General features: G+C 44.4%; 1 protein-coding gene across 1 annotated transcript in view; it reads left to right on the top strand.

The window, feature by feature from the left end:
- Window positions 1–10,279: 10,279 nt before the first annotated feature.
- ADA (adenosine deaminase) overlaps window positions 10,280–15,150 on the top strand; it is a 98,169-nt gene continuing 93,298 nt past the window's right edge. Inside the window, exon 1 of the mRNA XM_073607579.1 lies at window positions 10,280–10,410. Within this exon, the coding sequence (XP_073463680.1) occupies window positions 10,375–10,410 (36 nt within the window). The 5' untranslated portion in view covers window positions 10,280–10,374. The remainder of the gene's footprint in view (window positions 10,411–15,150) is intronic.

Genomic DNA, 15,150 nt, shown 5'->3' on the forward strand with positions numbered 1-15,150 from the left:
AGTCATGAACTGAAACGGCTGTGTAGAAGGCTTAAAACTGGGTGAGGAACAGCCAAACTTTGCTACTAAGGTGAAGTTGTAGAAGACTGTTTCATGTCACGGGTCATACACCATGGCAAGAAGCACAACAACAAGACACAAGGTAGTTGCACTGCATCAGCAAGGTCTCTTCCAAAGTTTCCAAAGCAGACTGGGGTTTCAAGATGTGCTGTTCAAGCTCTTTTGAAGAACAAAAAACAGCCAAGGAAACCTAATGTTGCAGATGAAAGACAGATCATGCTTCCATTCAAAATCGGAAGATTTCCTGTAGAGCCATCAGCACAGAACTGGTGAAATTCAGTGGGACCCCTGTACACCAATCCACTGTCTGGAGAAGTCTGGCCAGAAGTGGTCTTCATTGAAGAATTGCGGCCAAAAAGCCAAGTGACTCAGCTATGTATGAAAACATGGGGTGCAGAAAAATGGCAGCAGGTACTCTGAACTGATGAGTTAAAATGTGAAATATTTGCCGTAGTACGAGACATTTTGTTTGCCGAAGGTGAAGTGAGAGACATTCCGAATTCCAGGCTCTGGCAATGGAGGACTTGGCTCTTGGCAGCATAAAAAAAAGAGTAACCACTGGGAAGTGTGAGGGACATTTCTGAACAATTTGTTGAGTAGCACAATTAGAGGATCTTTTGGAATCTGCAAGACTGGGGGGGGTTATTTACTAAAGGCAAATCCACTTTGCACTGCAAGTGCACTGAAAGTGCACTTGGAAGTAAAGTCGCTGTAGATCCGAGGGGGACATGAAGGGACAATAAAAAACAGCATTTTAGCTTGCACATGATTGGATGATAAAATCAGCAGAGCTTCCACTCATTTCAGATCTATCCCTTAGATGTAGAGCGACTGCACTTCCAAGTGCACTTCAGTGCAAAGTGGATTTGCCTTTTGTAAATAACCCCCTGTGAGTCTCCTAATGAGAGCAAAGAAGCCATTCCAGAATCCCCTAATCTTGGGGCATTCCCACCAAATGTGGAGCATCGTACCCTGATATTTGCAATCTCAGAAACATAATGGCGAGGTGCCCAGATACATTACCACTACTACATTCCATCACTGACTGTGGAAACTTCACACTGGACCTCATGCAACTTAGCTTCTGTGCCTCTCCACTCTTCCCCCAGACAGCAGCGGGGGTGTTTTTTTAAAGCACCTGATAGAGCCACAGGTTCTAATAGGCTTAAAAATCGTGTGGGCTCGGGGGACAGAGCATTGCGCTATGAGCCCACCCAGGTGTTACAACAGCGAATGAATACTCGCTATTGAAACGCTGATCCCGAGTTGGCCGCCGAGGAGGATGGAGGAAACGGAAGCCGCCGCCGCCATGATGCCCTTGGAGAGCAGGAAAAGCTGCCGGGAGAAGCGCTGCCCACCATAGATGGGGCAAGTGCTCCAGACCCGACTAACCGGGGGGGGGGGGGGGCTACTGTTTGACACCCCCCAAAAAAAATGAGCACTGGCCGCCACTGGTCAGTGATGATTTGGGGAGCCATGTCATCTGCTGATGTTGGTTCACTGTGTTTTATCAAGTTCAAAGCCAGTGCAGCCCTCTAGCAGGAAATTCTAGAGCACTTGATGGTTCCCTCTGCTGACCAGCTCTATGGAGATGCTGATTTCATTTTCCAGCAGGACTTGGCACCTGCCCACACTGCCAAAAGTACCAATACCTGGTTTAATGATCATGATATCGCTGTGTTTGTTTGACCAGTAAACTCGCCTGACCTAAACCCCATAAAGAATCTGTGGGGTATTGTCAAGAGGAAGATGAGAGACACCAGACCCAACAATGCAGATGAGCTGAAGGCTGCTATCAAAGCAACCTGGGCTTCCATAACACCTCAGCAGTGCCACAGGCTGATCGCCTCCATGCCACGCCGCATTGATGCAGTAATTATTGCAAAAGGAGCCCCGACCAAATATTGAGTGCATACTATACTGTACATGGACAAACTTTTCAGTAAGACATTTCTGTTTTAAAAATCTTTTTTTTTTTTTTTTTTTTTTTTTTAATTGGTCTTCTGTAATATTCAAATTTTCTGAGATACTGAATTTTGGGTTTTCGCTAGCTGTAACCCATATTCATCAAAATGAAAAGAAAGAAATGCTTGAAATCTATCACTCCGTGTGTAACGCATCTATATAAAATTTGACTTTCACTTTTTGTATTAAATTACTGAAATAAATTAAAGTGGTTGTAAAGGCAGGGTTTTTTTATCTTAATGCATAGAATGCATTAAGATAAAAAGCCTTCTCCTCTTTCCCTCTTCTGCTCTATATACTTGTTTGAGTAATAGACTAGCGGGGTACAACTTATACAGGTATTGTTATACCTTCAAATGTAATGCAGAGATCACTGTTGATTATAGTTGGAAGATGAGATAAGGATGATTGTGGTTACTAGGATGCAAGTGAAGAAATAACCAAGGTGGATAACCTCAGAGAAACATAAGTGTCATTATTGATACTGTTAAGAAGATATCTACTGTTGTGTTAACAACTTCAATAAACATTCCTTCTGTTAAAAAAAAAAAAAAAAAGATAAAAAGCCTTCTGTGTGCAGCAGCCTCCCTCAGCCCCCCCAGCACCTAGCACTTACCTGAGGTCCCTCTCCGTCCAGCGATGTACATGAGTGTCGCAGCCGTTCCAGATTCTCCTTTCTGATTGGCTGAGACACAGCAGCGGCGCCATTGGCTCCTGCTGCTGTCAATCAAAGTCAGCTCGCCTATCAGGGAAGAGAGGGGACAGGGCCGGTTCGGAGCTCAATCTCTTAATGGACACAGGGAGCTGTGACTTGGCTCGGGTGCCCCCATAGCCAGCTGGTTGCTGTGGGGGGCACTGAACAGGAGGGAGGGGCCAGGATCACAGAAGAGGGACCCGAGAAAAGGAGGATCCGGGTGGTTCTGTGCAAATCCACTGCAACAGAGCAGGTAAGTATAGCATGTTATCTCTTATAGGAAAAAGAAAACGAGACTTTACAATCACTTTTTAAGTTTTTTTGATGATATTCTAACTTTATGAGATGCACCTGTAGCTGTGGAATGAGTAAGAATATACAGTGGAACCTCGGATTGCGAGTAACGCGGTTAACGAGCGTTTGGCAATACGAGCAATTATTTTTTTTAAATCCTGACTCGGTTTGCGAGTGTCGTCTCACAAAACGAGCAGGATTCAAGCCTCTATGGTGTGCAGTACCGCATTTGGCCAGAGGTGCGGGGGCGCCGGTGACATTCTGAGCCATTCGGAAATACTCTGTGCCGGAGTGTTTTTGGGGGTTTCCGAGCGATCTCTGAGTATTTCTGAGTCTTTCCAGCGCCCCCCCACCTCCGACCACATGCGGTATTATATGCAATAGAAGTCAATGTGGAATGAATTATCTTTGTTTCTATTGACCTCTATGGGGAAACTTTCTTTGATATGTGAGTGCTTTGGATTACAAGCATTCTCCTGGAACGGATTATGCTCGTAATCCAAGGTTACATGGATCTTGTTTTTAGACAATATTTGCTTGTCCCAGATACGCCACTAAAAATGTGTTCTTGTTGTCCGCACAGCCAAATAGCAAACGCACACAATAGGTTTTAGTTTCTGCTGCAGTACAAACAAAGGTACATGGGTGGGTAATTACTTGGAACAATTGTATCAGGCTTCCCCCATAATGATAAATATTTGCCTGCATTTGCAGCTCAAACAAGCGCTGCTTTCCTTGAATTGTCTTAGGCCCCTTTCACACGTGCGGACCGTTCAGATCCGCCTGTCAGTTTTTTCGGATGGACCTGAACGGTCGCTCCATACATCCTCTATGGAGCGACGGATGTCAGCGCTGACATGTCCGCCGCTGACATCCGATCCGCTCCGCAAAATCCAGACGGATGGAAACCCTATTTTCCATCCGTCTGGCGGATCGGATGTAAAACGGACAGGTGGTCCTTTTTTATTAAACCCCCCCATAGAGGAGAGCGGAGATCTGACAGGTCGCAGTGTGCAGAGACGGACTTGTCATTCGCCGGCTCAGCGGGGGATCAATGGAGCCATCCCTGCTGAGCAAGTGGATGGCTGAATACGGATCCGCACATGTGAAAGGGGCCAAATGAGAGTTTTCTCGCCTCTTATCTCTACCAACACAAATCTGTGCAAGTATTTTTCCAGCTCTGTCCAGGAGTTCCAGAGTTCACTCTTTTGCAATTTACAGTTAATCTCATTCCTGTAGGCTTTCTGTGAAATGATTGGAGATAACATTATATAGCTTTGATTTTATACCTTCTGTGTGAGGTGTGCAAGCAGTAGGGATCAGATCCTGGCCATTACATCCCGAAAGGGGACAACAAGGAGAGGTCAATGGCCGGAAACGCTTGGGAAGCTGGGGCTGTGCAACTGTTCAAGCACAAAGAAAAAAAAAGTGCTAGTTTCTTGTTTTTTTTTTTTTTTTTTTAATGGTTTTTATTGAACGTTTTTGACAAAAAAGAACAAATGCAGCAGATACAGCATGTCAAAGTTCTACTCTTAATAACCTTCACAGACTCCAATATATCTGGACTGGACATATCAAGCAAGTTTGCAAATATCTCTTTATATCTTTTTTTTTTTTTGTCCCCTGAGAGCTAATCAGGAAACCCCTGTAATTCAAAATGCAAAACTTTATTATTATATAATTTTTTTTTGGTCCCCTGGGAGCTAATCAGGAAACCCCTGTAATTCAAAATTCAAAACTTTATTATTATTTTTTTTTTTGTCCCCTGAGAGCTAATCCGGAAACCCCTGTAATTCAAAATTCAAAACTTTATTTTTTTTTTTAGTTTTTTTTTTTTTTTAGTTTTGGATAGAGTGGAGAGGGATTAGAGTATTAGAGCACTTGTTAGATTTTTATTAAGTTATAAATAAATATATAGAGTCCTTGCTCCTCCTGCTGCATACCATAAGGCGGCATAGAAACCTTGCCACTGGAGTCTCTGAGAGGTGGGAAGGCGAGTGGATTATCATGACCCATTAAAGTGTTACTAAACCCACAATAGTATAATCAGTCTGTATATGCAGTAAAGCATGCTTGTTATACTCATAATGGAACCAAAGAGGTTAATCCTCCGCATTGTGTAAAAAGGCTGTTTTATTCCATCTTCTCTCATCCTCCCCTACTTCCACAGTCCCCAATCCATCTCCTATTAGTACAGAACCTTGGGGGCACTCTGCACATGCTCAGTTTGATGTGTTTTGCTAGAAAGTTTTTTATTTAGTTTTCTTGGGAGAGTGCATGTGATCAGCACTGCCCAGACAGAGGGTCAGGGGTCATGCAGCCTCATAGGACATTCAGAGGAGAATGAAAACTCCTCCTACAAGCTTTAACCAGGGTGGAAGTCACAAGAATGCTATATAATGCTGATGAGAAAAGGTATTTAACACGTTAAAAGTTACTGTGGAAGACCAGATATAGTGAATGCAGGGTCCTGGGTTTAGTAACATTTTAAAAACTTTTTTTTTTTTTTTTTATGTTTTGGATGGAATGGACAGGGATTAGAATTCCTGGGAGGTTTTTGTTGCTGTTTGTGTCCCCAGTTAGGGAGTTTCACCCTCTATATCTGTCCTTATCACTGAAAGTGAACGAAAATCCCAAATTGTACATTGTTATCAGAACAGGAACAGAGGGGACATCTTCCAATTGGGACAATAGTTTTGGTGACAACTTTGGAGGCGTTTCCCCTCAATTCCTGATGTGAAGGGAAATCTCCCCAATGGGACACAGATGGCAAAAAACAGACTATAACCATCCCTTACACCAGGGGTAGGCAACCTCAGCCCTCCAGCTGTGGTGAAACTACAAATCCCATCACGCCTCTGCCTCTAGGAGTCATGCCTGTGATTGTCAGGGTCTTCCAATGTCTCATTTGGCCTTGTAGTTTCAAAACAGCTGGAGGGCCGAGGTTGCCTACCCCTGCCTTACACTATCCAAGGGTAAACAAGTTTTGCCACTAGTTCTACTTTGTTTGCCCGTCTGCTGGAATTCCTGGAGAGGTGCATGTCACCACCAGTTCCTAATTTCTTGCAAGAATGCCCAATTACAAAGCCAGCCCAAAAGGCTTATGGGATGGAATCCTTCGCACAACAAAGGGACTGCATGGCCTTGACCCCCTCAAGATTTCCTTCTCATTAAACTGCTGCCAGCCGCTGCTGACTGCATTGTGTATAGCACTATAGGGACTGCTGGGAATGAATCAGCCAGGTATAGTACAGGAGTCTGCGAAACGTATATTTGAGGTACAGAGGAGAAGTGTCTCCTGCACCCATACACAATCCTACAATACTAATAACTTGGGGTGGAATAAGCCTTTTACCCTTCTCTGAGAAAAAAGGAGACCTCCAGGACTAATCAAAATGATTTCCTTTTGTAACCCTTTTCTTTTGTTGCTCTCAAACTCTTTAATTTCAATAAACTATTCATGGGATACGCTGCATTCTACGAATGGCCAAGAGGAGTGGAAGGCAGACAAACTACAGCTTTTTATTCTTATACGAGAGTCTGCTCCCGGAGTTCCACTTTAATCATGACACCCGGATTGCTGGTGGTTTGACTCCCTCTGGTATATCACTAGTGAAGGCCTGCTTGAAGCCCTCTATTTGCCTATTATCATTATCTATTTCTATTCTTACTGAACGTGAAAATCCTACATTTTGGGTTGTCCCCAGAAAAGTAATGGAGGCGAAATCTTCCAATGGGAACAGTAGTTCTGGTGACCTGGAGGTCCCCAAGGCATTCCTTTTAATTTGCAGGGATTTCCTCTTACTTCTGGTTTGGCTATGGGACAGGAAGTGAAGGGAGATCTCCCCAATAGGCCACAGATGGAGAAAAAAAGAAAAATCTTACAGAAGTTATAACCCTCACTTATTCCTGTATTCAAATAGTAAAAAAAAAGTTTTGCCGGTAGTTCTACTTTAGAGCTGAAGTAAAAAGTCTCTACTGCAGTGGAGCTGCCCAAATACTGCAAGAATTGAAATGTTTGATTATATCTAGGGGACCAGGAAACGTACTTACCTGATCCTCTACGCTCTCCAGGCTGTAAGACTGGTCTGGCAGCTTCTTATCCCCTAAGCTTCAGCAGTCACATAGCCCTGCACTGGATTTGGGGATGCTGAAGGACCTTCCACTAGCAAAGTATGAGGGAACACCAAAGAGGAGAAGCATCAAGTAACTAAAACTACTTTTCCTGTTCCTCTAGACCAAGGGTCTTCAAACTATGGCCCTCCAGTTGTTCAAGAACTACAATTCCCATCATGCCTAGCCATGTCTGTGAATGTCAGAGTTTTACAATGCCTCATGGAATGTGTAGTTCCGCAACAGCTGGAGGGCCGTAGTTTGAGGATCCCTGCTCTAGACCAGTGGTCATCAACCCTGTCCTCAGGGCCCTCTAACAGGCCAGGTTTTATGTATTACCTTGGGGAGATGCAGACTAGAATACTGCAATCACTGAGCAGCAAATGATATCACCTGTGATGTATTTCAGTCAATCTTGCAAACCTGATCTGTTAGTGGATCCTGAGGACAGGGTTGATGACCACTGCTCTAGACCAGTGAATTCCAAACTATGGTCCGTGGGACAAATCGGGACCACTGCAAGATTTTACCTAGCCCTCTAATGTAAGATGGACTCGGATGGGAACTCTGGTGTAAGTGTGAACTCTCATGGAGACTCTTGTATAAGAAGGGAGACTGTGATGGGGACTCTGTAAGGGGGCTGTGATGGGGAAATCCAAGATGTTACTGTTGTTACCACCATGTAAGGTGCAGGGGATTCTCCTAAGGATTTAGAGGGAATTGACCTTACTTGAAGAATTTTCTTCTCCCTTCCTGCAAACAAGGATCAGGAAGTGAAGGGAATATCTCCATCGGGGACACTGCAAAAAACACAGCTGGACTTTCAACCCTTTTCTTCTCTATTCCAAAGAGGTTTTGTCTATACATCCACTTTAGCTGTAAATGGGGGGGGGGGGGGGGGGGACAGACTGGTCATGGTGGTGTGACAATGAGAAGCCCTCGGCACACACTATTCACCTCCCAGATTGTTCTTGTGTTCTGGTGATGGAGCACAAACAAGTGACACCCACGAGTCATGCGAACAGGTTTTGTCTGAGCACAACAAAGAAAGGCATGGGAACACATGAATACAAATTGTCACTCCCAAAAATAAGCTTCTGCTGACGGGGATCCAATAGAGCACTTCAAAGGTGCGTCTACTTCTGGCCAGAGTGCCCTCCTAACCACCTCAATACTGGAAAGTCTCTTCATTACCCAAACATTGGAATCTTGTGTTATTTCTTTCAGTATTAAAGCAGGTTAGCAGTACAAAGGCACAAATGATGTGTTTCTACCCAGCTATTCAACTGTGTTATTAATATATATATATATATATATATATACACAGTATCTCACAAACGTGAGTACACCCCTCACATTTTTGTAAAATTTCTATTATATCTTTTCATGTGACAACACTGAAGAAATGACACTTTGCTACAATGTAAAGTAGTGAGTGTACAGCTTGTATAACAGTGTAAATTTGCTGTCCCCTCAAAATAACTCAACACACAGCCATTAATGTCTAAACCGCTGGCAACAAAAGTGAGTACACCCCTAAGTGAAAATGTCCAAATTGGGCCCAATTAGCCATTTTCCCTCCCCTTTGTCATGTGACTCGTTAGTGCTACAAGGTCTCAGGTGTGAATGGGGAGCAGGTGTGGTAAATTTGGTGTTATCGCTCTCACTCATACTGGTCACTGGAAGTTCAAAATGGCACCTCAAGGCAAAGAACTCTTTGAAGTTCTGAAAAAAAGAATTGTTGTTCAACATAAAGATGGCCTAAGCAATAAGAAGATTGCCAAGACCCTGAAACTGAGCGGCAGCACGGTGGCCAAGACCATAAAGCGGTTTAACAGGACAGGTTCCACTCAGAACAGGCCTCACCATGGCCGACCAAAGAAGTTGAGTGCGCCTGGTGAGCGTCATATCCAGAGGTTGTCTTTGAGTGCTGCCAGCATTGCTGCAGAGGTTGAAGGGGTGGTGGTGGTGGTGGTGGGGGGGGGGGTCAGCCTGTCAGTGTTCAGACCATACGCGGCACACTGCATCAAATTGGTCTGCATGACTGTCGTTTCAGAAGGAAGGTGATGCACAAGAAGGCCCGCAAACAGTTTGCTGAAGACAAGCAGACTAAGTACATGGATTCCTGTAACCATGTCCTGTGGTCTGATGAGACCAAGATAAACCTATTTGGTTCAGATGGTGTCAAGCGTGTGTGGCGGCAACCAGGTGAGGAGTACAAAGACAAGTGTGTCTTGCTTACAGTCAAGCATGGTGGTGGGAGTGTCATGGTCTGGGGCTGCACGAGTGCTACCGGCACTGGGGAGCTACGGTTCACTGAGGGAACCATGAATGCCAACATGTACTGTGACATACTGAAGCAGAGCATGATCCCCTCCCTTCAGAGACTGGGCTGCAGGGTAGTATTCCAACATGATAACGACCCCAAACACACATCCAAGACGACCACTGCCTTGCTAAAGAAGCTGAGGGTAAAGGTGATGGACTGGCCAAGCATGTTTGCAGACGTCTGATCATCTCTGGAGCATCCTCAAACAGAAGGTGGAGGAGCGCAAGGTCTCTAACATCCACCAGCTCTGTGATGTCATTATGGAGGAGTGGAAGAGGACTCCAGTGGCAACCTGTGAAGCTCTGGTGAACTCCATGCCCAAGAGGGTTAAGGCAGTGCTGGAAAATAATGGTGGCCACAGAAAATATTGACAATTTGGGCCCAGTTTTGACATTTTCACTTAGGGGTGTACTCACTTTTGTAGCCAGCGGTTTAGACATTAATGGCTGTGTTGAGTTATTTTGAGGGGACAGAAAATTTACACTGTTATACAAGCTGTACACTCACTACTTTACATTGTAGCAAAGTGTCATTTCTTCAGTGTTGTCACATGAAAAGATATAATAAAATATTTACACTGTATATACTGTGTGTATGTGTGTGTATATGTATATGTGTATATATATATATATATATATATATATATATATATATATATATATATATATATATATATAATCTCTTCCTGGATCTGATGTGTCGGGCACCACTTGATGCTGATAGTAGCACATTGCCTTGCAGTCATCCTCAGTAAGCGGTCTGCACTGCAGATGATCGCAGCTGTCCCCGCACTGCTAGTACAGGGAGGGGGCGTGTCTGTCCCGGGCAGGGGGCGGGCAGAGGAGGGGAGGGGCGGTGTAACCTGACAATATGATCTGTCATGCAGCAGGCAGCACAAAGGGGAAACTGAAGTTGCAGAATGGAGAGCAAGGCTTCCTCCTTTAATAAGCCCAAGGTAAAGCCCTGTGTGCATGGGGTCTGCTTGTGTGCATGGCACTGGGGTGGCAGGGAGGGAGGGAGGAGGGTACAGTGTGCATGGCACTGGGATGGAGGGGGAGCAGGGCACTGTGTGCATTGGAATCTATGGAGCCTGGAGGATGAATGGGAGATGTGTAGCACTGTACTACTCTGCTCTGCCCTGGGGGTGTTGCATCTGGTACACTTCTTTCTTGCACAGTCAGTACTTAGTCCATACTCTGGCACAGATCTTGGCTCATGCCCCTTCTTACTTGGCAAATCTATCAACTGCACCACAAGTCCAGGAATACTCCACACCATGACTTGCTGGGTGCAGTTATACCTGGACATGTGGAATGCCCCATGGCATGGCATGTTGGGTGAAGCAGGACCTGCACAGCTGGAATGCTCTGTGGTGTGGCATGCTGAGTGTAGTATGTGGGTATCTGGAATGCCCCATGAAATGGCATACTGGGTGTAGTAGTACCTGCACAGTGGGAATGCCTCATGACATGGCACACTGGGTGTAGTAGTACATTGATATCTGGAAAGCCCCATGACATGACATGGCAGGTGAAGCAGTACCTGGATATTTGGAATGTTCTGTGGCATGGCATGCAGAGTGTAGTACATGGGCATCTGGAATGCCCCATGACATGGCACACTGGGTGTAGTAGTACCTGGACCCCGGAATGCCTCATGACATGGCACACTGGGTGTAGTAGTACCAGGATATCTGGAATGCCCAATGACATGGCACACTGGGTGTAGTAGTACCAGGATATCTGGAATGCCCAATGACATGGCACACTGGGTGTAGTAGTACCAGGATATCTGGAATGCCCAATGACATGGCACATTGGATGTAGTAGTACCGGGGTATCTGGAATGCCCAATGACAGGGCACACTGGGTGTAGTAGTACCAGGATATCTGGAATGCCCAATGACATGGCACACTGGGTATAGTAGTACCTGGATATTTTGAATGCCCCATGACGTAGCATGCTGGGTGAAGCAGTACCCGCACAGCTGGAATGCTCTGTTGCATGGCATGCTGAGTGTAGTACATGGGCATCTGGAATGCACCATGAAATGGCATACTGGGTGTAGTAGTACCTGGACACCCAGAATGCTCCATGACATGGCACACTGGGTGTAGTAGTACCTGGACATCTGGAATGCCAAATGACATGGCACACTGGGTGTAGTAGTACCTGGAATGCCAAATGACATTGCACACTGAGTGTAGTAGTACCTGAACATCTGGAATGCCAAATGACATGGCACACTGGGTGTAGTAGTACCTGGAATGCCAAATGACATGGCACACTGGGTGTAGTAGTACCTGGACATCTGGAATGTCAAATGACATGGCACACTAGGTGTAGTAGTACCTGGAATGCCAAATGACATGGCACACTGTGTGTAGTAGTACCTGGACATCTGGAATGCCACATGACATGGCACACTGGGTGTAGTAGTACCTAAAATGATGGCAAGGGAAGAACCCAGATAATATTGTCACATCCCTCCAAAATACTAGGCACAATTAACCCCGGATACATCAAAGAAATGGGATTCTTGAGGTGAGTGATCTCTCAAAGAAAATCTCACACAGTTGCAAATACATTAAAATATCAAAACTTTATATACATATAGGTTAAGAATCATAGGGACACACCATCCCCAATATGTCTAAAATCAGTCATACACTATATAATGGTTGTATGCAGTTTTGGAACATAAACCCCCCTTATACCCTTACATCCTCACATCACTGTTATTATTACAAAGACATCCCAACACTCCTATAGGGAATAATGAATACAATATATCCTTCCCAGTTGGTTGAATTCAGGAGATTTTGACAGAAAGTGAGCTTTTGTTATGCTGTGGATGGATGGGAGAGTCCCAACACGTTTCGCCCGGGGGGCTTCTTCAGGGGTTCAAAGGGACTATATTCTGTTGGTGAAAAACACAAAAATAAACCATGCAATTCAACAGATATAAATATCACAAGTGTAAAAAAAAAAATAGGGTGAATGTACAAAACGCATGTGAACCCGCACAAAGGGCGTGTAGTGATTGATTGATTTAAGACATATTGGGGATGGTGTGTCCTTATGATTTTTAACCTATATGTAAATAAAGTTCTAATATTTTATTGTATGTGTGATTGTGTTAGATTTTCTTTGAGAGATGACTTGCCTCAAAAGTCCCATTTATCCGTTTCCTTAATGTATCCAGGGTTAATTTGTGTAGACGTACCTGGATATCTGGAATGCCCCATGACATGACACACTGGGTGTAGAAGTACCTGCAATGCCCCATTGGCACTGGTTGAAGAAAACCCTTCAAAGTGTTAGTTAACTATATTTATGCCAGAGAGGAGATGCCCCAAATATGTGCAATATCTTTCCAGACGACCAATATTTGTTGGAATGTGTAGGGGGAAAATGTCCGTTTTGTTTCATTTTCTAGTATAATCTTGGCACTTTGCTTTTTGCTGTAGACAGGAAACATTGTATCATTGCAGTGCCTACAGGGGGTATCATCACTCTAGTTACAGAAATGTAGGCAGAATCCGGTGTACCAGCCAGCGGCACAGATGTCTCTGTAAAGTGAACCTATCAGTTTGATGGAGGTATTTTATAACACAAAGGTATGGGAGAGCTCCGGTGTTGGGCAGGACGATGGTGTATGTTTACCCAGCACCCAGGGCTCAGGGCCACCTGAGTACTTTGGAGACTTACAGTGGTAGGTTTTTATGTTACTGGAATCCTCATCCAAGGAAACATATATTTTTTGATAGTTTAGGGCTAAAGAAAAAGTTTATATAGTCCATTTTTAATTCTGAAATATTGCATATTTAATAATCTGCATTCTCTTTTTAAACCAGCAGTGGGAGCTCTAGTCTCCCTGTCAGGGTTTCAGACTCTCCCTTTTTACGAGTTAAAAAAGAATTCCAGGTATAAATATTTTATACAGTAAAACCTTTGGATTGTGAAGATAATTCGTTCCAGAAACATGCTTGCAATCCAAAGCACTTGTATATCAAAGCGAATTTCACCATAAGGTATAATGAAAACTCAGATGATTCGTTCCACAACCATTTATTCATAAGACCTTCAGTTTATAGTCCATATAAAAAGATTATAGCAATGTGATAGGTTGTGTAACCATAAAATGTCCATCCACAAATGGAAGCCTCCACAAGGGGATTAGAAGCAAAATCCAGCAGGAGCTACAGAGAATAAAAGAGAAGAGAGGCGCCTCTAAGTGTAGCAATATGGTTACATTTTAATGAAGGTACAACATTTAGCAACTCACATGGTTGAAGATTAAAATAGGCACATCTAAATATGCAGGCATCCGGGGTAAAGCTGTCCACATAGACCATCCTCCACATCGCCGGCTCTCTCAGCTGTCAGTCCGCAATCGTGATGGGGAAGACTACCCTGCAGTAGAGGCTTGAAGGCGCTCGTGGAGCGCAGTATGGACAGGACGACTTTGATAGAGGTACGGAGGACGGTCTATGTGGACAGCTTTACCCCGGAAGCCTGCATACTTAGATGTGCCTCTTTTAATCATCAACCATGTGAGTTGCTAAATGTTGTACCTTCATTAAATGTAACCATATTGCTACACTTAGAGGCGCCTCTCTTCTCTTTTATACTCAGTTGTGACATGACGCTACTCTTATATCAAGACATCGCTTGTATATCAAGTCAAAATTTATTAAAATATTTTGCTTGTCTTGCAAAACGCTCTCAAACCAAGTTACTCTCAAACCAAGGTTTTACTGTACATTATTGCATTGATCCAGCTGGGACCAATGTAGCTACCCTGTTTCCCGGAAAATAAGACCTAGCGTGATTGTCGGTGATGGCTGCAATATAAGCCCCACCCCCAAATAAGCCCTAGTTAAAGTCCTTGTAGGTCTTACTTTCAGGGTAGGGCTTATTTTTGGGGAAACAGGGTAGGGCTTGTTTGGGGGGGTAGGGCTTATATTGCAGCCATCACCGACAATCACGCTAGGTCTTATTTTCCGGGAAACGGGATATGTATATATCATACCTGGCCGATACCCCTGGAAGCTGAAAATCTCTGTAGTAGACACCACTACTCCAGTGATCTCCACTTTACTTCTGGGTCCCGTGCTGATCTGCTGCCCTGCAGTATAGTGACCACAGGAGGTCGGCTGCTCAACACGGGGGGGGGGGGGGGGGGTCATTCAGAAAGAATGCAAAGTGTTCTCTGATTGGATGATGTGGAGATCATGATGTCACCAACCTACCTCTCCACCTCTTTCACATGGAGAACTCTTTGCAGTCATTCAGAAAATGCAAAGCCTTCCCATCCTGAGCGGCCGACCTCCTGTGTTCACAATGCAGCAGGGCAGCCGCTCAGTGTGGAGGTCCCTGGATGAGCGGGGTCTACTACAGAGATTTCCAGCTTCCAGGGGCATCAGCCTGGTTTTGGTTTTTACATAGTTGTTTGGTCCAAGCTGAACCTATGTGACAGTATAAAATATCCAGACCTTTTTTTAAAGTGGTTGTAAACCCTCACATATACCCAGTGAAGTGAACAGCCTCAGGTGATGCACAGAGATTAAACAAATCCTCCTATATAAGTTGTACCTGGTTTTTCTGCAGTCTTCTCAACAGCTGTCCAGAATTTATAAAGCTTGTCTGAGCTGTCAGAAAAAAAGGGGACAAAGAGGTGAAGTTACTTTGC

This window comes from Aquarana catesbeiana, linkage group LG12 (assembly GCF_042186555.1).
Source record: "Aquarana catesbeiana isolate 2022-GZ linkage group LG12, ASM4218655v1, whole genome shotgun sequence".
Taxonomy (NCBI): domain Eukaryota; kingdom Metazoa; phylum Chordata; class Amphibia; order Anura; family Ranidae; genus Aquarana; species Aquarana catesbeiana.